Raw genomic sequence first — 27064 nt, forward strand, 5'->3', positions numbered from 1 at the left:
CTTCTTCCTTCTGCTGCCCTGGATGCAGCTAGATGGCTAGAGCAACAGCAGCTACTTTGGACCATGTAGTAACCTTGAGACAGAGTTCACACACTTAAATGGTAGACGAGAAGGACAGAGAAAGCCTGGGTCCCTTATGAGTATGGTGCTACCATACCAGTCCTGGACTACCTACCTCTAGATATCATTTATGTAAGAGAAAAATAATTTGAACAATATTTAAGATATTATTATTCTGAATTTTTTGTTTTTGTGCAACCAAGCCTAATGGTAAGTACTATCATGCTTTATGTAACATTACCTGGTGTTTTATTCTAAAACAAAAAAGCGGTGCATGTGTATATTTGTTTAATTATTAAATTTTATAGATAAACCTGTAGCTTAGAAAAGTTAACTTGCTTAATTAAGGTTAAAAACTTAATAAGTGGCCAAGCAAAGATTTAAAATGATACCTATCATATAGTAAATTTTATTATATGATACTCCTTCAAAATATAGTTTAGGATTTTGAGAGTCATTTTATATATGTATAGCTGGTATTAGGAGATAAGAGCAAAACTGATCAGGTTGGGATTAAGGTAATTCAGAATACAGGGGTAAGGAAGGCATTGTCTATATTTTAGAACCTCATCTACCCTTTGAGACCAACGGAAGAAAGGTTTATTTTGTCCAGAATCTAAATTTATTGTAGCACATAATCTAACTCAACCTGTCTGGATAGATCATTTAAATAATCCAAACACGGGGAGCCCAGAATAAGAATGAGGGCCTTTAATCCTGTATAGCTTAATGTAATACTTGGATACATCCCAGAGTATATTAAGCAGATCACCAAAAAGTACTGGCAAGGTTCCTTGAGAGATGAGAGAAAAAATATGGAACTACCGAACTTTACCACTGGAGAAACCCCTGATACTGTATCAAACATTAGGGATGCTCAAATTAATTTAATACCAAGCCCTTGATCTTGAGGCTTGCTCTTATAAAGCTTATGTATGTAGTGGAGAAGCTTAGCCTACCTATAGGTATGCCTAAGAGTCACTTCTGAACGACCTCTTTTGTTGCTCAGATGTGGCCTCTCTCTCTCTAAGTCCAACTGTGCAAGTGATATTAATGCTCTCCCTGCTATGTGGGACAGGACATCTGGGGGAAAAGTTTCCCTGGTGGCATGGGAGATGACTCCCAGGAATGAGTCTGGCCCTGGCACCGTGGGATCAACAATGCCATCCTGACCAAAAAGGGGAAATGAAGCGTAACAAATAAGTTATCGGTGGCTGAGAGTGTTCAAATACAGTCAAGAGGCTACTCTGGAGGTCACTCTTATGCAAGCTTTAATTAGACATTGCTACCTATCATAACTTGCCAATCCCTAACCAAAACCATTCCTGCCAATCCTAAAGAGCACCTAGGGAATGATGTAAGATTTTACAAAGATTCCATGCACTACAACCAACAGTTGGGTCCCAGGACCAGATAAGTCCTGAAATGCAGAGAGGCTAGCCTCTCCAGAAAATCAACTAGCTCCATCCTACCATCCCATAATATCAACAGCCTCTTCCAACATGAAAATGTTAGAATGGACATAGTCCAAATACCCCTAAAGAGTGAGAGAAAGATCAAAGATGTTGGTAGAGTTATAGAGAAAAGGTCAGGTTTAACAAATAAGTGTGAGTGCTAAATCATTATATTGCTATTTCTTTCAGACTTCACTATCTTAAAGCAGCTAGAAGTTAAAACCTAAAATTGTGGAATTGTAACCCATACCAAACTTTGAAATCAGTTCTGCAACCAGCTGTTGTGCTGCACCTTGAAATTTATTGCTTTTTTGTATATATGTTATTTTTCACAAAAAAGAAAAAAAAATCAATTATGATGATAAATGCACAGCTACATGTTGATACTGTGAACCACTGATGGTACATGTTGGATTACTACACTAAAATGTATGCAATATATATATATATACACAAAAAATACACAAAAATACAAAATATATATATAAATAAATAATTTAAAAAAATACAAAGGATTAGAAAGGAAAAAATACAGTTTAGACTAGTTTACAAACACATAGGTGTGAATTTTCAAGAAAATTCAAGAAGCAAGGCCTTGAAATACAGAATTTGGGATGATGAGATCAAAGGAGGTTGGCAGGGAGAGGGTTGTTAAGGGATGCAATTAGAACAGTTTAGGATAAAGAGAACTTCATCAGAACTTTACAGAGTCTTCATGTTAGTGGTGGAAAGCAGGAAACAGGCCACTGAAGAGAAAATTCTGGCTATGATAGACAATTTATATTAAGAAACAAAGAGAAATAAAGACTGTATAAGAAAAATACCTCTGTTGTGAAAAAAATCTTTGAAGGAGAAAAAGCAATTTAGATTTGGTTTAGAAACTCACTAAAAACTCTTAAGTTGGGAAGAAATATTTGGAAAGCTAGGTCTCAAGAGTAAATTGTTAATGACCTGTATAATGAATTAAAGAGGGAGAACAGAATTGGAGACACAGTTAGGAAACCTTGTAAACAATGCACAAATGAGGTAAAAGTAAGTATGGGGTGCAGCAGGGGAGGGAGAGGACAGATCTAAGACATTTCAAGCAAGAAAACAGTAGTTAATGGCAAACTAGACAAGGAAATAAAGGAATTGAGAAGTGAGGATTATTCTGAAGTTTCTAGCTTGAGAAAGTGCTGACAATCCTGACTGCAGCAAACTGAAGATAAAGAAACTTAGTTTTGTACATAACTGTATTTGAGCAATCAGCAAATTTGTAAGTAGAACCATCCTGCAGGCAGTTAGAAACAGACTACAGTTTCTGGCTGCAAACATAGGGCTTTGAAGACATGAGCAGTGATGTGAATTTCTGATGCTTTTCAAAGGAGGGAACAGCATAAGTGATTTAGTGTTTAAACAGCCACTGCTGTTCTTCTAATGAGGAAAATAACCATTCATTAAATCTGAATGCAAACAAAGGATCAACAGGGACTGTGGTAGACCCTGCCAGGTGCCTGCTTAGTACCTGCTGCTCCTCTTCCCACACTAACTGAACCTTACTGTGTTTAGAATGGCCACGTGCCTAACTTACAGAATGACTTTCCAGCTTCCTTCACATTCTGTGGCCATGATGTGGATTTCTGGAAAAGCTTTTGCTTTCCACAGAGAGGCACCTCTTTCTTCTCTCTGCCTGGAATAAGTGTGTGAGGCCTGAGTAGAGCTATCTTATAACCCTGAGGAAGAAAGCCGAATGGCAGAGCAGGAAAGCAGGATGAACCAACTCACTGCTGACATACTTAAGTCATGGACTAGCCTTGAATTTACCAGCCTTTGGATAGATTTTTATAAGAGAAAAATAAATCCCGAAGTGTTTAAGCCACAATTAATCAAGCTTCCTGTTGTCATTCAATGTATCAATATATAATGCATTGATATACATCAATGATACAATGTTACTCAATGTATCATTATAAGTGATAAACTAGCTAGTTATTAACTTGTGGCCACTCACAGTGGAAATATGTAGGAACAGAGACACTGGCTGACAAGTACCTAAACGGACATATGTATAGCTTCACAATCACAAAAACATATACGTATACATCGACACTGACAATTCCATACCTACCGACTTCAGAGCAATAAAGTGCAGTGCGTAGACAGTAAAATGACTAACATCAAAGAAAAAGTATTCATTGAGTTATACTTAGTTATTATGTCATATGAACAGATTCAAAGTAATAAAATGAAGCATTCATACAAAAGAACTGTAATTTAATAGGCTCATTATAGTAACACAAGATTAAGCAAAACATACCTGTTTTAATAACAAAAAATTACTATTATTCCTAAAACTGAAGGCAAAGTAAAGGAAATCATTATTTCTTGGATTTTTTAAATTTAAAACATATTTTTTTACATTAGGCTTTTCCTAACTGTAAAAAAAAAACTGAAAACAAGAATGGTAATTTCTTACTCCTAAATGAAGTATGAGAAATAATGACTCCAACTTACTATAATACAGACACACATAAAGATATTACCAAAGAAATAAGAGACAAGAAACGTAACGATGATATTTTTAAAAAATTAAACCAGTCCTCCAATTAAAGTCCTAAATCCTTCTGGCAATAAGGGAATAAATTACTTCCCAGACCACCAGTTAATATCCCCAGTAATTATCTTGCTATTTATACACCTCTGAAAAAAAGGTATGCCAATTCCCCATTAGTTGTCTCCAACTAAAAAAGTAGGCTTTCTCCCTTGTGAAATCCACACTCAAGCCCTTGAATGCATATGTGTAGACACTTTAAAAAATATTCGACCCTTTGTATAATGGATAAAACAATGTTATGAAGTCACCATTGTTACAAATGTTTTGACTTTTTTTTTCTGTTAACAATGACTTTGGTTTAACTGGTTACATATATCCACTACCTTTTCTTCCTCACATGACCAACCATGCACTTTTCCAAGAGGATAGACAGGGCTGTTTAGAATAGAGTAAAATCTATAAATTGGAAGCCATTTTCTTTATACCTTAGCTTTCCCTGGCAAATGACTATCATCTTCCATCATGTTCCTACCTGCTGAGCAATCCAACCCACAAAGACACTAAACATAATGCATGTTTATAAATATCTATATACAACTTAATCCAAGTGCATGTTATATTCCCTACACGTATGATAATGCCCATATCACTCATTATGTAAGAATGAGGATGGAGGGTGGGAGTCAGAATCCCAGGGGCTTTTAGTGATGATTCAGCCAAACACTACCTTAGGCAAGTCTCCAGGTCTCCTCCTGTTTTTGTTTGTTTTTCTTTTCCTTACTCATAACATACAGATTTAGGACTTGCTTTGTACTCACTACCAGTTCTAAGACATTTTGATTATGTGAGAAATGTAAAAATGGGCATCACCCATTCAACTTAAACAGTCACTTCCATCTAATAAAGAGATGGAATGGTTAACAGAAACCAGTGAGGATAAATATGCAGTAACAGTGGTTAAAAGACTACAGCAAAGAAGGTTAAATTTTGAACAGGTGAGGCTAGTCAACTGTAATTTCAATGGGAGGCCTCTCTTGAGTCCATTACTGAAACATGAAAGAAGTAATTGCAATGTCTGTGAGAACAGCCAATTCTGGGCAAAAAAGCAGGTAGAAAGAACCTCAAGTCATCTTTTCCCTGGTTACTCAAAGTGTAGTCTATCAAAAACATGTAAAAACATAAGTGATACAAAAAAATGTAAATGATATAACAATAATATGTAGCACAACCACTGTGCTATACAACCCACAGAAAACTTGCTATGGTTTTGGTATACGTCCTTTCTTTTTTCTAACTTTTTGTTTAAAACTGTTTTATACACAGATTTTGAGCCGCTAGGCCATCTGCCTCCCACTGTGCACCTAGCAATAAACTTTTTCTCTCTTTGAAAGCCAGGTACCTCAGGAATTGGTTATTGAGCCATCTCCATGGCCTTTGTCTGGTAACGATTAGGCAACCCTCTGGGATGAATGCCCAAGGCTCTGGAACCCCAGCAGACCACTGTAACCAGGTAACCAAGCATTTTGCAGCCACTGGACTAATTAAGTCTAGAGGCTCGCACCCGGGGTTTCTCTTTTCTGCCAGCACTCTAGAGACTTTTGGGGCCTTAAAAAGCTTCAAAGAGAGAAACTGTTTCCAGTTCCATGTCTGGACATCTCACTGGATAAGCAGATCATCAGGGTAAAAAGTGAATCAGGGAGTAAATAAGCAGTTTGAGCTCCCTTGACCTAGGCCTGGGTCTACTTCCAGAACAATCCCCTTTGCTCTGACATCTACACTTTTCTGATTTCTGGGTACCATACTGTATAGGGTTTGAGCCCCTGACTTAAATTTGTCTGAGTATACTCCTAAAATATAAGTAATCCAGTATTTAATTGGTATTTAATGAAATTGAGTAGGCCTGTTTAAGTGTGAGCCAGTGTGTTACCTAAGTATAGTAAGAGTTTAATGTTTGTTTAATTGTTAATCGGTGGTTTAAGCACTTAATGCCTGTTTTGTTAGTTGGTAAGTTTGGTCTAGTTATTAATTGGTGTTACTTAAATATAATAAGTATTACATGTTTGTTTAAATTTGTTGATTAGTGTTTTCCTGCATTTGTATTGCTCATATGGTCCTAACTGGTTACTGATTATGGAAATTGTTTAAAAAGGGAAACTTTGGACTGTATTGAAAATTGAAAAGATTTTAGGTATGAGTCTATCAAAAAGGGTTTATTTCTGTAACATAATCTGGCCTCAAAATGATTTAAAATGAAAATACTCCATTACAGTTAAAATGAAAGACATTACAGTTAAAATTCTTCTGTAAAAAAGGCAGAAAAAAGGATGAGATAATGTATATTCAATCCTTTAGTTGTCCCTCTCAAAAGCATTTCTGTGTTTCTGTTGTAACTTAACTGTGGTAGTTAGATTCAGGTGTCAACTTGGCCAGGTGAAGGTGCCTAGTTCTACTGCTATGGACATGAGCCAATGGTATGTGAACTTCATCTGCTGCTGATTACATCTGCAGTCGGCTAGGAGGTGTGCCTGCTGCAATGAATGACATCTGATTTAATTGGCTGGTGCTTAAATGAGAGAGCTCAATGTGGCACAGCCCAAGTAGCTCAGCATACCTCATCTCAGCACTCACAGCTCAGCCCAGGCCTTTGGAGATGCAGAAAGGAATCACCTTGGGGAAAGTTGTTGGAACCCAGAGGCCTGGAGAGAAGGCCAGCAGAGATCGTCCTGTGCCTTCCCACGTAAGAAGAAACCTCAGTTGAAAGTTAGCTGCCTTGCCTCTGAAGAACTATACATTTTGAACTAAATAACCCCCCTTTTATTAAAAGTCAATCCATCTCTGGTGTGTTGTATTCCGGCAATTAACAAACTAGAACACTAACTTTCTATTTTTGTGTGTGTCTGCCTGTTCAAAGAAGGAGTTTATGAAAGTGAATTGTCTGTCATAGTCAGTGCTGATCAAAATTTAATTTTTATCCTATACTCAAAAAAAGAAAACTTTTTTGTCAAACTAGGTGTTCATAGAAAACTAAAGTTTAGTTTTATCCCTGTTAAAATAACATGGATTGTTAGTCTACATTAAGTAAATGTTTTTTTTTTAAGTTTTTCATCTGAGTACTCTGTCTAGAAAACAAAGATTTTAAATAAGAACAATAACCTTGTTAATGTTTATATTGGTCTTATCATTCTTTACTTCAGAAAACAAGACTTCTCACTGTTAAGGGAAAAACTGTTACAAATAATCTGTTTTTTCACCTTGTGTAAGTAAGGTGCCAAAATAGTTTAACCTACTGCATAGGTGATGTTTGGGAAGTATTATAAGAGGTTAAGAGGGATTCTCTACCCTGTTGCTAGTTAAATTTGTATAGGTAGAATATTATTCATATATTTAGAGACTGTATAATATTCTTAAAAATTTGACAATGTTCTCACTGTACAGGTTATATCTTGATACTAATCCATATGATGCTAAACACTGGTATGGTGTTGTTAGTCATAGTTTTAGTTATTCTTAAAAAGCTATAGATCATAGAAACAGGGGGATAGGAGAAAAAATATGGAACTATTAAACTTTATCACTGGGGAAATCCCTGATTCTGTGTCAAACATTAGGGACACCCAAATCAATAGGCCAAACCCTTGTTCTTGACTTTTGCACTTGTGAAGCTTATGATGTAGCGGAGAAGCTTAGTCTACTTACAGGTACGCCTAAGAGTTTCTTCCAGAGGACCTCTTTTGTTGCTCAAATGTGGCCTCTCTATAAGCCCCATTCTGCAAGTAAAATCATTGCCCTATCCCCTACACGGGACATAATGTCCAAGGGTGAAAGTCTCCCTAGCGATGTGGGAGATCACTCTCAGGGATGAACCTGGCTCTGGCACCATGGAATCAACAATGCCATCCTGACCAAAAGGGGGAAAAGAAGTATAATAAATAAGGCATCAGTAGCTGAGAAAGTTCAAGTAGAGTCAAGAGGCTACTCTGGAGGTCATTCTTCACAAGCTTCAGATAGATTTTGCTACCTACCATAACTTGCCAAACCCCAATCAAAACCATTCCTGCCAATCCTAAAGAACCCCTAGGGCATTATATAAGATTCTACAAAGATTCCATGTACTAGGGTAACTTTCCAGGAACTTATAACCTCCAGATGGGTGCCTGGACCTGATCAGTCCTGAAATGCAGAGAGGTGAGCCTCTTCAGAACATCAACTAGCTTGATCCCCCTATCCCATATGTTCTTGTTTGCTAGCTGCCGGAATGCAATATACCAGAAACAGAATGGCTTTTAAAAAGGGGAATGTAATAAGCTTCTAATTTACAGTTCTAAGGCCAAGACAATGTCCCAATTAAAACAAGTTTATAGAAATGTCCAATCTAAGGCATACAGGGAAAGATAAGATTCCTTGGTTCAAGAAGGCCGATGAAGTTCAGGGTTTCTCTCTCAAGTGAGAAGGCACATGGCGAACACAGTCAGGGCTTCTCTCTCGGCTGGAAGGGCACATGGCATCATCCACTAGATTCTTCTCCTGGCTTCCTGTTTCATGCAGCTCCCCAGGAGGCAATTTCCTTCTTCATCTCTAAAGGTCGCTTGCTGGTGGACTCTGCTTCTCGTGGCTGTGCTGTTCTGCTCTGCTCTCTCTGAATCTCTCCTTCATTCTCCAAAATGCTTCCTCTTTTATAGAACTCAGAAACTTATTGAGACCCACCAAAACGGGTGGTGACATGTAGTCAACTAATCCAGCTTAACAACCACTCTTGATTAAATCACATCTCCAGGGAGATGATCTGATTACAGTTTCAAACACACAGTACTGAATAGGGATTATTCTGCTTTTTTGAAATGGGATTTAGATAAAAACATGGCTTTTCTAGGGGACATACATCCCTTCAAACCAGCACACCATATTACTGACAATCACTTCCAATATGAAAAAGTTAGAATGGGTATAGTCCAAATACCCCTAAAGAGTGGGAGAAAGGTCAAAGGTGATGATGGAGCTGTACCGAGAAGGTAGGGTTTAACAAACGAGTATGATTGCTGAATCATTATATTGATATTTCTTTTAGTCTCCAGTATCTTAGGGCAACTAGAAGCAAAAACCTAAAATTGTGGAATTGTAACCCATACTAAACTCTGAAATCTGCTCTACAACAAATTGTTGTACAGTGCTTTGAAATTTATTGCTTTTTTGAATATATGTTATTTTTCACAAAAGAAAAAATAATATTTCTTCTAGCCCCCAGTGTTTGGAGCAGCAAGAAGGAAAAATCTGAAATAGTGGAATGGTAGCCCATAACAAACTCTGAAATCTGTCATGTAACTACTTGTTGAAGTGTACTTTGAAAATCATTGCATTTCCTTTCTTTTCTTTGTGTGTATATGTATATATATTATATTTGACAATAAAAAAAAACTTTTTAAAAAAGTATGGATCATAGAAACAGCCAAATTGAAAGATATACTGCTTTGCTCTAATACTTCTCTAAAAGTACACGTAGTCAACTATATGTCACACCTCCACCTGTAACAAGGAAAGACTCTAAAAGAGAGGCAGGACAAATATATATATTTTTATCTGTAAATTAACATAACTCTGGTAAATGTGTAAAAATAGAACAAAACCTCTACTACGGTTTTGTTAACATAAAACAACTGATATTTTATTTCTGAAAGCAGCTTCAATTTAAAATGCTTATAATAATTAGAGCTTAGATTGTAAGCTTTAAATGTTATTTTTAAATTCTGAGGTGCTGTACTCTTTGTATGGCCTCGTAGTTTTTGGAACTTTGTTTGTGTGACACCTGAAACTCAGATTTGGTTCTGCACCCCTAAAGTCAGCAAGGGTCCATATAACAACTGTTAAAAACTGAAAAATATCAAACTCTGATTAAAGATGTGATGAAACTGATGTGGTCAAAGCTAAGGTATATCAATACACAAGGTAAAAAAATAACACTGTCTGTATTTTAAAGCTTTAATTTTTGTGTGAGACAAAAGGAAAAATGTTACTTTTGTCCAAAATTTAAATTTTCTGTAGTAATTTAATCTGTCTATTCAGTTAATTTAAAGAACTTAATTCAGTTTTATTTGATATAGAGCTGGAATAAGGAATAAAATCTTAGTATTCTGCACAAGTTAAAGTTCTGCCATAATGCATTTCATAGCATTCTGGGCAGAAAATGAAGGAGCGTTTGCAAAGTCCCTTGAGGGACTGGGAAAAATAGAACTATTAAACTTCCTCATCTGAGGAATTCCTGACTTTTTTTAAACAAGAGGGGCTCTCAAATTCAATAGGCCAAAGCCTCAATCTTGCGACTTGCCCTTATGAAACTTAGTTCTGTAATAGCAAACTGAACCTACTTAGGATTAGGGCCCAAGAGTCATCTCCAGAAAATCTCTGCTATTGCTCAAATGTGGTCTCTTTCTAAGCCAAACTCTGACCTTCCCCCCATGTGGGACATAATGCCCTGGGGTGTAAGCCTGGCCCTGGCATTATGGGACACAAATTCTCAAAATAAGCCTAGCCCTGGCATCATGGATAAATTTACCAAAAGGGGCGGGGGGGGGGGGGGCAGATAAGAAATAGTTTCAATGGCTAAGAGATTTCAAATCGAGTCAGGAGGTTATTCTGGAGGTTACTTTTATGCAAGTTTCAGCCAGACATTACAAATTACCACAGTATGGCAAACCCAACCAACAGTATTCCTGGAAACCCTGAAAAATATCCTGGGCTTTATAAAATTTTACTTATTAAGTTTGTTTTTTCAGAGACTTAGAAACTCCAGATTGTTCCCATGTCAGAGAAACTCTAAAACAGAAAGATACCGGACTTTCCAAGAACAACTGGTTTCATCGTTTCATTCTTCTACCCCTTAATGATAATGCCTCTTTTCAGCTGTCAGAGAGTCATCGCACAGATATCCCTCAAGATTGAGGGATAAATATCAAATGAGAGGGAAAATTTGTAACCGAGAAATTGGGATTTAAGGGATGATTTCAATTACTGAATCATATACCTTTCTGCTTTCTGGGATACTGAAGTAGACAGAAAGGAATACCTGAAATTCCTAAACTATAATTCATCTGCCCTGCAATCTGAAATGATTGTAAAAGTACTTATCTTGTACCTTTGTGACTGTAAGAGCGGTTACTCCACTTATCTGGTCATTTTTTTTGTAGGGCAAAGGCTCTGCTGCTAATGAAGAATTTGAAGTCAGCCATTAACTAGCTTCAGACCCGGACCTTTGTAAATCGTGTCAGCTAGACACAATTTGAAAGATAGCTTGTCTCCCTTCCTTTTAGATTACACCTTTAGTACTGAAGTGATGGCTCTGTCTCCCCACCTTTCAGCTTATGTTCTCCTATTGAAATGATAATGATAACCTTGTCTTATTTTCTGCTTTGAATTTGCTATTCAAAATGACCTCATCCTCCCTTGCTAAAATCCTTAAAAACCTTTACCCCCCTAAAATCAGGGTGACAGATTTTGGGCTGCTGGGCCATCTGCTCTCCTACTACGTGCCAAGTATAAACTCGTTCTCTCTTTGAAAAAAACAAATACTGTTTTCACTAGAATTTTTATCTGAAACAAATTTTTTTTAAACTTTTTTTATTGTATAGTATAACATATACAAAGCAAAGAAATAAAAAAGCAATAGTTTTCGAAGCACTCTTCAACAAGTGGTTACAGGACAGAGCCCAGAGTTTGTCATGGGCTACCACACGATCCTCTCAGATTTTTCCTTCTAGCTGCTCCAGAGTAAAGCAAGCTAGACGGCTTAAATACTTTTTTATCATCACAATGGACTTTTTCCCTTCTTTTTTTGTGAACAATAACATATATACAAAAAAGCTATAAATTTCCAAGCACAGCACCACAACTAGTTGTAGAACATATGTCAGACTTTGACAATTTCACACTTTTAGGTTTTTACTTCTAGCTGCTCTAAAATACTGGAGACTAAAAGAGTATCAATTTAATGATTCAGCATTCATATTCATTTGTTAAATCATATCTTTTATGTATAACTTCACCATCACCTTTGATCTTTCCATACCTCTCTTTGGGGTTTGGGCTATGACAATTCTAAATTTTTGATATTGGAAGGGTCTGTCCACTATGGGGTAGGAAGATGGAACTATCTGATATTCTGGAGAGGCTGGGCTAGGTTTCAGGACTTATCTGGCTGGACCAGGGACCCATCTGGAGATTGTAGGTTTATCTGACGCACATTTTAAAATGCATTATATTCGGTCATATGCATGATTGAGCTAAACTCACACTTTTAGCTAAAACTTCACTAAGCTCACACTTTTGGGCACTAAGGCTGTTATAAGTTTTTCATTTATTATAAGAAGTTTTGCAACTACTATACATAAAATTTTGGGTATTTCTGATTAATTTCTTACAATAAACTCAAGAAGCAGACTGAGTCAATAGATACCGAATATTTTTATAGCTTTCCTGGCACATACTGTTAGGCGGTCCCTCCAAATGGTATCACAAAGGTTTTTAAAAAATAAATTTATAAATCATCTGTTCCTATCTTTCAGTGAAATACAAATGAGGTTTGAATAAAAGGAGATTAAGATTATGAGTAAATACACAGCAGATTAGACAAAGCAAATAAATGACATTGTTAAATGACAAGATTGGGTTTAAAAACAGTGGGCTTTATGGTCTGTAAATTCTGTTTTCTGAGTTATTTTTTAGGTTCTGGGTCTTAGAGTTCTGGCACTGGCTCACCTCAATCCTTGGGGTTCCCTGACTTGCACCTCTGCCTCTGTCACATGGTGACCTGTCCCCCTGGGCTCTTTTCGTTACTTTCTCTGCCTTTTAAATTTTCTCTACCATATGACTCCAGACATATGGATTAAGGTCCACCCTGATTCAATTTGATCTTATCTAAACAGGATTTTCGAAGATCCTACTCACAAATGGGTCCATACCTTAGCTGATAACACATCTTCAAAGGTCCTATCTATAAAAGGACCCATGACAACAGACTAGGGTTATGACTTGTGCATGTCTTTGCAGGGGCATGGTTCAATCCCAACACTGCCATCATTGAGTTCTGATAATGGCTATATAAGTCTGTATTCTGATTACAGATCCTTGTATTTAGCACCTGACATAAGTAACTTTTGAATTTAGGAAACAGTTTCTAAAGGCCACTACCATGAACCATTTCTATAAATAAATGAAACCTGAAAGAAATCTAAAAATCCTAATTAGGAAATGTTTTGAACTAAAAATACAAGTTTGTTCAATCAACTTAAGTGTTATCTTGACACTAAAACTAAAAGAAACATGTCAAAAGATGGGGGTAGATTTTAGGAAAAATTTTAAAATAAAAGGTAAAATACAGGAAGATCAAAATGAAAAGGAGAAAAGCAAAAAAAGTTAAGGTATATTCCATAAATCAGAAGCCAAACTTAATAGAACACTGGCAAAAGGGGTCAGTATAGAGTACAGTCAGTGGGAGGAGGCTGGAGAAACTTAGGGAAATAAGACGGAATAAGTGGGTGGAAGAAAATGGATAAATGGTCAAATATCACTTGATTTACAATCTAGTGGTATATTTCACTTTTGGCTGTGCCATTATTCATCCCCCTTATATAACTAGAACATAGCTGAGAAATAAAAAGCAAGAGGTAAAAGGCTCATGGTAGCCAAACCTGAGAATCATACTGCAAAAAGTCCACGTGCTTTTCTCAAACCAGAGTCATCACTTATGTCCTTACCTTAAACAGAATTCTAACAAGTTGGGTTCTCTGTTAGGAGTTTATCAAAAATAGTAAATAAGAATCAAAGAGAGACTTCTAAAAGCTGGTACTGTGATAATGCCATCATATTTGCCAGTGATAAAGAACACATACACAAGCTCAAACTCAAGCAAAAAACAGCACAGTAGCCTAAAAATATGCAAAGAGAAAAATAATGCTAGCTCACAATCAGTCCTAAATACATCAGAGATAGTTAGCCCTGAGAGATGGAAAATGTTTAAATTATGATCAGTGAGCTTTGGGGACAGGTCATATTTTAAGGTAGGTTTCACCTGGATTAAAACTAACAGGTGGAGATAGGCTTTGTGCTGGTTTGAAAGGATGTATGGACCCTAGAAAAGCCATGTTTTTATCTAAATCCCATTTCAAAAAGGCAGAATAATCCCTATTCAATACTGTATGTTTGAAACTGTAATCAGATCATCTCCCTGGAGATGTGATTTAATCAAGGGTGGTTGTTAAACTGGATTAGGTGATGATATGTCTCCACCCATTGGGGTGGGTCTTGATAAATTTCTGGAGTCCTATAAAAGAAGAAGTATTTGGAGAATGAAGGAGATTCGGAGAGAGCAGAGAATGCTGCAGCACCATGAAGCAGAGTCCACAAGCCAGTGACCTTTAGAGATTAAGAAGGAAAATGCCTCCCGGGGAGCTCCATGAAACAGGAAGCCAGGAGAGAAACTAGCAGATGATGCCGTGCTCGCCATGTGCCCTTCCAGCCGAGAGAGAAACCCTGACTGTGTTCGCCATGGGCCTTCTCACTTGAGAGAGAAACACTGAACTTCATCAGCCTTCTTGAACCAAGGTATCTTTCCCTGGATGCCTTTGATTGGACATTTCTATACAATTGTTTTAATTGGGACATTTTCTCGGCCTTAGAACTATAAACTAGCAGCTTATTAAATTCCCCTTTTTAAAAGCCATTTTGTTTCTGGTATATTGCATTTCAGCAGCAAGCAAACTAAAACAGGCTTCAGTAACTGAAAATTTTGACTTATGTGCATGTAACACCCCATTCCATGACCCAGATAATTATGGTACAATTAAAATAATGAAACAGAGCTACTGCTGGTAAAGAAAATATAATTTTGAACACAAAGAAGATTTTTCTTTTTAAAAATCTTTTTGTGTAAATCAGGCCATGGGTGACCTAGCATGGTTTGTATCTCAGCCGTCCACGGACGAGGTACGACAGGCTGACATTCCAAGCATTCTGAGCCCACTGCATGTTACAACATTTGCTCTGGCATGTGTACTTCTGTGCCATTTGAGTATTGGTCCCTTGTGTTACTCCAAGGATTTCAGAAGTCATATTTAAAAACTACTATTAGGTGCACGGGTGGTTCAGGGGTAGAATGCTCGCCTTCCATGCGGGAGACCCGGGTTCAATTCCCGGGCCATGTACCCCCCCAAAACAAAACAACAAAAACTGCTACCACCTGGGTTCCAGGAGCCCATCCATACTTTAGATAATACTAGAATCTGCACACTAGAATATAATCTATCTCATTCATAGTTACCATAGAGAAATGAAGCATTTTTAGTACTCAATCAAGAGTTTACATTTAGCAAACTTATACGTAATTACTATATGCTAGATATTTATGCTATGTAAATGTAGCAGATTTAATCATAGAAATGTAAAGACTCTAGAGTCATCTAGAATATTTATTTAACAATTTTCTACTACTTTTCAACCAGTTTGCCCAGTACTAATAAAAAGGGCAATATATTCTTTATCATTATCATCATTAAAAAACACAGATAAAATTCCAACTTTTTCTTATTTGTGTTTGAACAAAATAGAACCCTGTCCATATTATATTACCTTCCTCAGAAATACACCATGCTAACTGAAAATAAGAAAGTAGAAATGAGATTTCAGCCCAAAAGAGTAATATTTGAGATTACCAAGTGAAAAACTTCAGAAAAATATTTAAATTATATCATGATTTTTACTACGATAAATGCGCTCTTCACTGTAGTTGATCTGAAATGAAGAAAAATCAGATATGGTTGACCAAACACATTATCTAAGGTCTTTCTTTAGAATACCTAAAATCTGTATCTAGTGAACCACCTAGCTATACAACATTCAATTTCATGGTAACGTAAGAAAAATCATAGAAAGCAAATGCATGAATGATGTACTCTTTCCCAAGACATTGTACCTGAATATGATTAAGTATCTAGATCTAACTTTCAATTTATAAAAATCGCAGGCCACAGAGGTAAGGATATAATCATCAAAAAGAGTCTATGAGGGCGGGCCGCGGTGGCTCAGCGGGCAAGAGTGCTTGCCTGCCATGCCGGAGGACCCCGGTTCGATTCCCGGCCCCAGCCCATGTAAAAAACAAACAAACAAACAAAATATATAATAAAAATAAGAAAATGTTTAAAGATGTTTCCCTTCCTTCCTTCTATCCTTCCTTCCTTCTCTGTCTTTCTTTAAAAAAAAAAAAAAAAAAAAAAAAAAAAAAAAAAAAGAGTCTATGAGAAATGATACTGGACAAACAACCCAGTTTCTTCAAAAAATAAATTTATTAATTATGTTAGCACATTATCGAAGTTTCTTATTCCCTGAAACCTGCCATGGTTTCTTACCCTATGTGCATGTGTGGGATTGTCCTTTGAACACGAGAGTGTAATTACACGGATGTCACCTGTGTTGTACTAAAGGAGTACAACTAGGTAGCCTAGAACAGGGCTCTGAAGTTAAGACAGCCTATTGGAATCCCAGTTTTGTCCCCCCAGTTAACTCAACTATAAAATAGAGTAAATATCACCTGCTACTCAAAGGAATCTTAAGGATTCAATGAGAGAACATATGTGAAGCATCATCCAGCACACAATGCTTGGCATATCTTAGACATTAATAACAACCTGATGAGTGAATAAATGAAAACTACACACAGCAAAACTAAAGAGCTGTGAATTTCATCTCCTTTGATCTCACCTTCTTACAGGACCCAGTTAACAGCAAAATGTCAAAACAACTAATGGTAAGAAAAAATAAGCAAAGATAACTGAAAAAAGAAAACAGGCTATCAATTTCTAAAAAACTGAGCTTGGCTCTAAGGTACCAAGGAACAGTTAATTGCAGTAACTACTATCTGACAAAGAATGAAGTTAATTTAAGAAAGGGGCTAAACTGTAACAAATGTGGTAAAAGTAATCAAATTTATTTTCTACACAAAACACAGCAACATTAAGTATAATTTTTAATAAAATAAAAACATCTTTTAAAAAAATCTTTGAATTTCAACATTACTATTCCCAATCAGTTTTCTAGTTTTAAAAACACTAAAAACAAATTAAATCAACCAACTTTCCATCCGAACAGTAGGTGGCATAACTTGCATACTCTGGGGACTGCTGATGCAAAGTGTGTGATATGGCAGTGAAACACAAAAAGGCTCAGCATAGGCTTCATCCAAAAATCTGCAAACATTTATTTAAAGCTGTTTACAACGTCTAATTAAAAAATAAAACAATTCAAATAATATAAAAATACTTACATCTCAATTTGTCCAGCATTTTTCCACCACACATGGTTGCTAACATAGCTTTAACTGAAAATACCGTCAACTTGCCTCGGCCCTCACTGCAAAATAAATTATATAAGAAATAATTGCTATCTGGAATCACAAGAACAATTGAATGTATCGCTATTGTGCAACCAGGAATTGTTCCTGCCCTTATATGATACACTTTTACCACATTCATAAATCCCACATTTTTTTCCTTTGTAAAATTATGACTTTATCTATACTAGGGAAATGATGCTGAAGCTAACCTGAATTATTATTTATAAGCGTCCTATAGAGTAATTATGATTGGCTATTTAAAGAGAAGCCAAGTAAGTGGAACTTCATAAAGTAAATTTCCTATCAACTAAAATTAGATCCACAACTAAAGTGTTTTTAAGTATAACAAAACTGAGGTACTACCAGGTTTCAGCAATAATTCAGAAATGTGGCCTTGTATCAGGCTATCATAACAACAGTTTATCATTATACGCTAAACCAACAGGGTGCATATAACCACTGAGTTTAAAGTACATTCACATTTGTTTTTACTACAGCAACTTTTACATAACCACGTCGGTGTTTTTTTCTAAAAAGCTCAAACCATCTGTCTCAGGTTTTCTCACAGCATTCCTGTGAGAAAAGTGGAGGGGATGAGATAGTAATATTAATTCTTTTTTAGGTCCTGGAAAGATGAAAGACAGGAAGAACATAAATGAATTACACAAAGTAATGCTGCACACCACCAACAGAACCAAGACAAGCTCTTTAGGGGTCTGGGACCAAATGCATAAACTGCTCCATTCATTCAACTATGCCCTGGCTTCATGGCAGATAAAACCTTTCACTGGCAGGCTTTAAAAGTCATCATATTTAAGTCAACCATGGGCTTTCGTATTAATTTTATAAGCCCTGTACTTCCAAAGTTTCGCCCTAACTTAGGGTAAAATACAATAATGAAAACTATGTCATCTTGGTGTTTAAAAATAACTGTTACCCCATTTACATTCACAAATGATCCTTATAGAGTGTTTCATATTTTTCAAACCTTCTCTGTATGCAGTAAGAGCACACCTGAACAAAGGCAAATGGTCTATAAGCTAGAAACTTCTCAGTCAACATTTTGTCAGGTAATATCAATGTTTGTTACAGACTGATTTTTAACTATTATATCTTATTAAGCTTACTAATAAGATAAAGTGTGAATCTCTGCAATTGGCTAAAATTAGGATGAGGTTTTAAATATATAGAGTTCTTCAGAAACACAGAGAGTACTCCACGTCTAAGACAGCTACCTGGAAATAAGGAATATCCTAATGCCAAATATCCACTGCATTATGAGAAAAGTCACCAATTATGTTATAAGGAATGAATTCCTACATCTGATACAGAATTTTTACAGTGGACATTTCTTTCTGGTGGCCCGTCATCCAAATGTGAATATTTAAGAAGAGCCAAACTATGAGGAAGTCCACTTCTCCTTACCAAAGTTTGAGGGAAAAATACGAGCAGATATCTGCTTTCCCATCTTTTTTCACAGCTGGAGCATGAGCATGTGACCCAAGAGCTCCACCAATAAGATGCCCCCACACTAGACTTCAAAGAGAAAACTATTAACTTTTAGTAGGAGGAACCACAAAGAGCCATCTGGCCAGGATGGCCACAGGATGTGCAGCTCTGGTAGTTTCGAGGCAGACAGGCTCTTGGAGCTGCCCCCACAATGCAGAACCAGGGCTGCGGGGGCACAAGCAGCACTGTCAGTGCCCTGCAGACATGCGGAGGTGTTTTCGTGAGACCAGTCTCTGATATGACTTTGAGCTTTGCTGTTGGCATTGGCATCTTCTAGCCTACTTTCCCAGCCTTCTCAGGGAGTCTGTGGGTCATTCATATCTTTTTAACAAATTAAGACAGAATTGGTTCCCACCGCTTGCAACCAAACACTCTGATGGATATCAGCTTCTGACTAAAAAGTAAAAAGGTCCGAAAGAAGCAACAAAAGAAAAAACTGCTGAAGTGCAGAGTGAAAGTACAAGTGATGATGAGTAAACCAAGAAAAGCACCTAAGACCAAGAAAAGCGCCCAAGAACAGAAGAGCCAAGCCTTGCCACATCGCTAGTGACATCATTTAAGGCTAACTTGCTCAAAAACTTTTGCAGACATCCAAGAACTCCAATGAGGAAAAGAGAGTAAAAACAAATCTTTGAAAAGATTTCCATAAAAAAATCAGGATATTGGGCGGTACAGCAGTGGCTCAGTGGCAGAGTTCTCGCCTGCCACACCAGAGACCCAGGTTCGATTCCTGAAGCCTGCCCACGCAAAAAAAAAAAAAGCCCATTTACTACATCTGTATCAAGTACAGAGAGAACATGCAAGGGGCTTCCCTGGTACTGACAGCTTCTATTTCTTGATCTCAGCAGTACTTACATGGATATTTGCTTTATAACAATTATTAAGCTGTACTTTGTTTTGAATATTTTTCTGTTGGTATTTTATATTTCTCAATAAAAACTGCAAAAATGAATCAGGAAAGTGAGGGCTACAATTATTGGACAGGGCTAATGGTTTAAGGGCGGAAATAATGGAGGATAAACCTACAATTTAAAAGACACAAGTGATATAAACTGCAACGTATAAGCATTTCCATAATAAAAAGTTTAAAAAAGTAGCATTAAAAATACCAAGGCCCAGGTCCCTCCCTCAGACATCCTGATTATTTGGCCTAGGAGGGAGACTCTGGTTTTGGTAATTCTTAAAAGCTACCCAGGTGATTCAAATTAGATTTGAGAACCATGAATCCAAACCAAATCAACTTGATCGAAAATGAGCAAAGTACATCTATGCACACAAAATATAAAGGAAGGAAAACAAGTGGCTATTAAAAAAAATGGAAAGACACCAACTTAATAATAAAGGAAATGCAAATTATGACAAAAATGAGATTAAAAAAAAGTGTCCTAAGTTATTGATTCTGTTTCCAAAGACTGACGTTAGTACAAATGGTACGAAGTATAACTAAAGTAGAATATTTTTATAGAAATAGTTTGACTACATTTTTTTCCAACGTAATAATATCATCATTTTAAAAACCAATCATTTTAAGTTATCACTTTAAAGAGAAACTGTGTGTGTGTGTGTGTTAGATCAAAGAGGTAAATAATCTGTCTTGTTTTATTAAATGTTGTTTCAACATGATCCATAATTATGTCTGTGGTTAATTCTCTATGGTACCTTTTTTTTTTTTTTTAGCGTTTCATTAAAATATATAACATTCTTACAGAAAAATACACAATCATGAATGTACAAAACAATTACATCTGTGTAAACAACACTCCTATCAAGAAACACAGCATTACCAGCACCCAGAAGCTACATCTTGTACCTACAACCACCCAATACCTTCCTAAACCCACCTCCACCCCACCCTGGTAATTCCTATCCTCACTTCTAACATCATTTAGAATGCTCTTGAACTCACATTTGCCCGGTCTTGAACTTCACACAAATGGAGTCTCACAATAGGCACTCTTTTGTGTTTGACTTTTTGCACTCAAAATAATTAGTGAGTTTTATCATGTTAAGCATATTGGTTGTCCCTCCTATGGAATACTCCATTGTAGGACTATACCACAGTTTATTCCCTCTCTTAATGAGGGCTATTTTCAAACCCTTTATTTTAAACTATTCCATGAGCATGCTAAACATCAGTCATTTCCTATACTATGGGGTACAAATAAATACCTGCTGGCTTATTGACATATTTAGCAAAAAAAGAAAGAAAAGAAAGAAAGGTACTCACAGATAAAACTCAAACTAGTGACACAAACCAATAAGATTCTAAGAATTGTATACTGGCAATGCTGAAAAGTCTAAAAACAGTTTGGAGGAAAGTGCACAGCACTAAAAAATGCTTTTAGAAGAAGCAATGTTCCCTCTCTTCAGGAACCTAATGACTTATTCTTTTTAGGGGGGTGGTGGGGTGGGGGAGTGCATGGGCTGGGAATGGAACCCAGGTCTTCCACATGGCAGGCAAGCATTCTACCAATGAACAACCTGTGCATCCCCTACTGATTGCGGAAATTATTATTATTTCTGATACTAAAGTCAAGGAATTATTATGAATATATGTCTGGGTGTAGTATTATTTACATAGACCTTTCTCTCTATGCTAATGGGTGCCTTTCACAAAAGACAAGAGAAAAAACATTATCTAAATACAGAAAAAGAAGGGATACAAAGCAAGCAGAAACTGACCCATTCTTTCCACAAATAATTTACAAAGCCAAGAAGCCTAAAATGATATCTTCAAAGATAAACAATTGTGTATATTCGTAGTCATTTGTTGCAGCATTGTTTTTTGTGGCAAATGACTGTAAAGAATAAAAATTTTCATTAATAGAAGACTGGTTAAATATGTGTCATAAAAAAAGAATGAGGAATAATATAGAGAAGATACAAAATTATATCTAGGACAGATTTCAAAGTAGAAAAGGCAAGGCATAGAACATAATAACTGCTAGAATTCTACCTAGAAATTATGTTAAAAAAAACAGTAAAAATAATATTCTTATATATTTGTTTTTAATTGTATAAAATATTTGGGAAAGGATATTGAAAAACTAACAACAGTGGTTTTACACAGGGGAGGGGATAGGTAAGACAAAGGAGAGGAATGAAAGAGTGGGGTATTTTTCACTTTACAAATATAAAAATGCTTCTCTCTGCTACACAAGACATGACACCCAGGGGAGAAAGCTTCCCTGGCAATGTGGGACATGACTCCCAAGGATGAGCCTGGTCCTGGCATCCTGGGATCAACAGTGCCTTCCTGACCAAAAGGTGGAAAAGAGATGTAACAAAACAAGGTATCAGTGGCTAAGAGAATTCAAATAGTCAAGAGGCTATTCTGGAGGCTGCTCTTACGAAGCATCAGCTAAATATTGCTAATTGCCATGGTTTGCCAAACCCCGACCAACATGATTCCTGTTAACTCTAAAGAACACGTAGGGCTCTATTTGAGATTCTACAAAAATTTTACACACTAAATTTACTTTCTAGAAACCTATAACCTCCAGATAGGTTCCTAGGCCCTCCTGAGAACCAGAGGGCCAGCCTCTCCAAGAATATCAACTAGTTTTACCCCCCTATCCTGTACTGTTAACACCCCTTTTCAACATGAAAAAGTTAGAATGGGCATAACCCAAATACACTTAAAGATTGGGAGAAAGATCAAAGGAGAAGGAGGAGTTATAGCAGAGAAGACTGGATTTAACAAATGAGTTATGACTGCTGAATCATTATATTGATATTTATTTTAGTCTCCCGTGTCTCAGAGAAGCTAGAAGGAAAAACCTGAAATTGTGCAACTGTAACCCAAACCAAACTTTGAGACCTGTTCTATAACTACTTGTTAAACTGTACTCGGAAATTTATTGGCTTTTTCTTAATATATGTTATACTTCACAATTAAGAACATGAAAAATGCTTACAATAGAAAAGGGCCTCAAATCAATAATCTAAGCTTCTAACTTAAGACAGTAGAAAAAGAAGAGCAAATTAAACTGAAAAAAAGCAGAAGGAAAAAAATAATAAGAGCAGAAATTAGCAAAACTGAAAACAGAAGAATACAGAAAAATCGATGAAACCAAAAACTAGCTCCTTGATTAGATCAATAACATTCATAAATTTCTAGCCATTCTGACTAACACAAAAGGAAAGAAGACACAAACTACCAATATCAGCAAAGAAAGAGGAGATGTCACTACAAGTTCCAGAGACATTACAGCAATAACAAGGAAAAATATCAAAAGATTAGATTCATAAATTTGAAAATGTAGATGAACTGGACAAATATAAACTACTCTGTTGAAAGACATAAACTACTAAAGTTCACTCAAGAAGATGCCAATAACTTGAATAGGCCCATATCCATTACAGAACCTGAATTTGTATTTTAAAACCTTCCATAAAAGAAAGTACATTCAGAGGGCTGCACAGGCAAATTCTAAACATTTAAGAAATAAATGCATTTCTTTAAGAACTCTTTCAGATAACAGAAAAGGAAGAAACACTTACCAACTCTTTATGAAGCCAGCATTATTCTGATATGAAACCACATGAAGACATCACAATAAAAAAAACCCTACAACTTCTGGCAAGATGGCAGAGAAGAAGAGGCTGAGTTTGCCTCAGTTTTGTCCAACAATGTGAGACGCCATAGAAAAATGGCCAGGACAGTGGTTTCAGGATGTGAGTCATCATGGAGGCTCTTTTACCCTGCATAAGGAGACCCTGGATGAACAATTGGAGAAATTGGGACAGAGAGAATGGGGTGGATGTGCTCAGTCATGACTCCACTTACCCCACAGCTGGCTTAGGAAGATTTTGCCTTCGGCTTTGCAGATGGGTGTGCCCATGGCGAACTTGGAAGATAACAGATGTGCTTTTCCTATACACAGATGCCACTTAGTGGAGGAAAAGTGTCTACTCCCCACCTCCGAGATACACTGCTGTGAGCTTTTTTTTTTATTAAGCAAGAACTGGGCTGGGGAAGGGAGAGATCTGGAGTGTGCTGGTCCGACATCCAGCCAGCGAAAGAGAACTTTTTGGGTCCTAGGACCACTCCCCTCCCCCATGGAGGTCTGAAGACTGCAGGTATGTGCAGACAGACAGGTGAGGCAGAGGAAGCCAGACAAGTTGAATGCCATGACTAACCTTCACACATTTCCAGACTGTCTGTATGTGAGTGAAGCTGAAATACCCAGTCCTATGGTTCCACGTCATCAGGGGAGGGGCAGGTAGCAGTGGTGGAGTCAGGACATAACTAGAGATCCATGGGCCACCCAGAGAAGTCTCCGTTGGGGGCTGCTGCTTGTCCCAGGGTTGGCAGATTTTGGCACATGCCAGAGTTGGTGGCCCTGGCTGGAGTCCCATTGGGTTTTCACTTGATTTGGTTAGGGTCAGGTAGGCCTAAGGGGATGAGAGAGTTCAAGAGCAGCACCTGCTGGGGAGAAAAGGAAAACCCAGTCTGACAAATTACCTATCTGCCTAGCTCTCAAACAAAGTCTTAATTCCAATCCTCCCCTTGAGATTAGGGTCTTGGTCTCACAGGGGAAGACTAATAACCCAAATCCAAAAGGGGACCTTCAAAATTAATTCAAGTAGACGCAAAATCTTAGACATGGGAAGGAAATAAATCAGCAAAGTAACCTACTTAAGACATTAAAATGCCCTGTTCACACTGTTCACAACAGAAGATCATAAAGCATGGGAAGGACCAGGCAGGTATAGCTCAGCCAAATGACCAAATTAAGTCACCCAAGAGGACACAGAATTTGGAAAGGCTGAATAAGCTTGTTCAGAATGAGGTAAAAAGACATCAAGAACACACTGGGGGAGCAAAAAGTAGAGGTAGATATGGCTCAGCCAAATGACCAAATTAAATCATCTGAGGGAACTTAGAATTTGTATCAACAAATAAAGGCTGTTCATAGATACGAAGGATATCAAGTAGAAACTAGAGGAACATGAAGAATTTGAAAGACTAAATAGAAAAATATCAGACATCACAGAGATGAAAGATAATGCAGACCAAATTAAAAACAGATAAATTCAGTAGACTGAAATACTAGTGGTCAATGAAAGGGAGTGGTAAGGGGTATGACATGTATGAGTTTTTTTTTTTCCTTCTTTTGCTAGAGAGATGCAAATGTTCAAGAAAAGGATTACGGTGATGGATATACAACTATGTGATGATATTGTGAGCCACTGATTACAACCATGTCAAGAATGTTTGTATGTTTGTTTGTTGTTTACAATAAAAGTATTTAAAAAAACAAAAAAAAGAACATGAGTCCTAGAGTCAGAACTCCTGGGTTCAAAACCTAGCTCTGCCACTAATCAGCAGTATGAACCTGAACAAGCTATGTTGATTCTCTGGGCCTCAGTTTCCTAATCAGTAAAATGCAAATAGCTATAGGCCTACCTTGTCAGAGTATAGTGAGGATTATATGGCAACTATTATTTAAAATATCAAAATGTTTAATAAAATAATAAAGTAAAAATTCACAATTTAAAAATAAACATATTTGGTCAAATAAAAAAAAACAAACATATTAGAGGGGCTTCTGGGAAGATGGTGGACCAGAGTGGACTAAGTTCACTCCTGCTCATGAAGCATGATAGACAATGGGGAGAAAATGTCCAGGACTGCAGGTCCCAGGATGCTAGCAGTCCACTTTGGGTCACATGCATGGTAGTCAGCCATTCTGCCACTGGAGTACCCATGCACTCTAGCCTAGCTTCTAATAGACCCTTCAGTTGAAATGTATCTCCTACATGAGATCTGGACCTTGATTTAGCAGAGAATAACTGACAAAGTCCAAAAGGAAACATTCAGAAAAAACTAAGTAAATACAAAACTTTAGAATAGTGAAGAAAACCAAATTGCATAATAACCTTATCAAGATAATCAAATGCCCTGAACAAAACAGAAAATCACAAAACACAAGAAAATCCAAGCAGAAATGGTCCAACCAAATGACCAAATCAAAACTCCAGAGGAGACACAGAAAATGGAGTAACTAGTCAAGGATATTTATAAAGAAATAAAGTATATTAGGAAGACACTAGAAGAGTATAAAGAATTCAGGAGGTGTGCTGATTTGAAAGGATGCATGTCCCCTAGAAAAGCCAAGTTTTAATCAAAATCCCATTTTGTAAAGGCAGAATAATTTCTACTCAATACTGTATCTCTGAATCTGTAATCAGATCATCTCCCTGGAGATGTGATTTAATCAAGAGTGGTTGTTTAGCTGGAGTCCTATAAAAAAGGAAACATTTCGGAGAATGAAGGAGATTTGGACAGAGCAGAGAATGCTGCAACACCATAAAATAGAGACTCCATGAGCCAGGGACCTTCAGAGATGAAGAAGGAAAGCGCCTCCCGGGGAGCTTCATGAAACTGGAAGCCAAGAGACAACATGAGTAGATGACGCTGTGTTCACCATATGCCCTTCCAGCTGACACAGAAGCAAGCCCTGGCTGTGTTCACCATTGCCTTCTTACTTGAGAGAGAAACCCTGAACTTCACTGGCCTCCTTGAACTAAGGTATCTTTCCCTGGATGGATGCCTTTGATCAGATATTTCTATAGACTTGTCTTAATTGGGACATTTTCTTGGCCTTAGAACTGTAAACCAGCTACTAATTAAATTCCCGTTTTTAAAAGCCATTTTGTTTCTGGCATATTGCATTCTGGTAGCTAGCAAACTAGAACAGGAGGTTAAATAGAAAAATGGCAGATCTCATAGAAATGAAAGATACAGTAAATAAAAAATATACTGAAGACACGATAGCAAATTCGAAGAAGCAGAAGGAAGAATAAGTGAGCTAGAAGATAGAATAATAGAACTAGAGTGCACAAAAGAACAAATGACAAGAAAGATGGAAAAAATGCAACTGTATTTTAGGGAAATTATGGACAACAAGAGTCAAAAAATAAAAGAATTATTGGTGTTCCAGAAGGAGAAAAGAAGAGTAAAGGGTTGAGAAATTAGTTGAAGATATAATTGGAGAAAACTTTCCAACCCTTATAAATGACATGAATGTGCATATCAAAGAGGTCCAGAGAACTCCAAATAGAATAAATCCAAACAAGTCCACTCCAAGACACATATTAATCAGATTGTCAGGTGTTGAAGAGAAAACG

General features: G+C 36.9%; 1 protein-coding gene across 10 annotated transcripts in view; it reads right to left on the bottom strand.

Moving 5' to 3' along the window:
- Positions 1-27064, bottom strand: part of DTNB (dystrobrevin beta) — a 445692-nt gene that overhangs the window by 268872 nt on the left and 149756 nt on the right. For all 10 annotated transcript variants that reach the window (XM_077152324.1, XM_077152325.1, XM_077152323.1 and 7 more), the window contains exon 5: positions 17351-17436. In XM_077152324.1, the coding sequence (XP_077008439.1) occupies positions 17351-17436 (86 nt within the window). The remainder of the gene's footprint in view (positions 1-17350; positions 17437-27064) is intronic.

This window comes from Tamandua tetradactyla, chromosome 3, assembly GCF_023851605.1.
Source record: "Tamandua tetradactyla isolate mTamTet1 chromosome 3, mTamTet1.pri, whole genome shotgun sequence".
In the NCBI taxonomy this organism is placed as follows: Eukaryota; Metazoa; Chordata; class Mammalia; order Pilosa; family Myrmecophagidae; genus Tamandua; species Tamandua tetradactyla.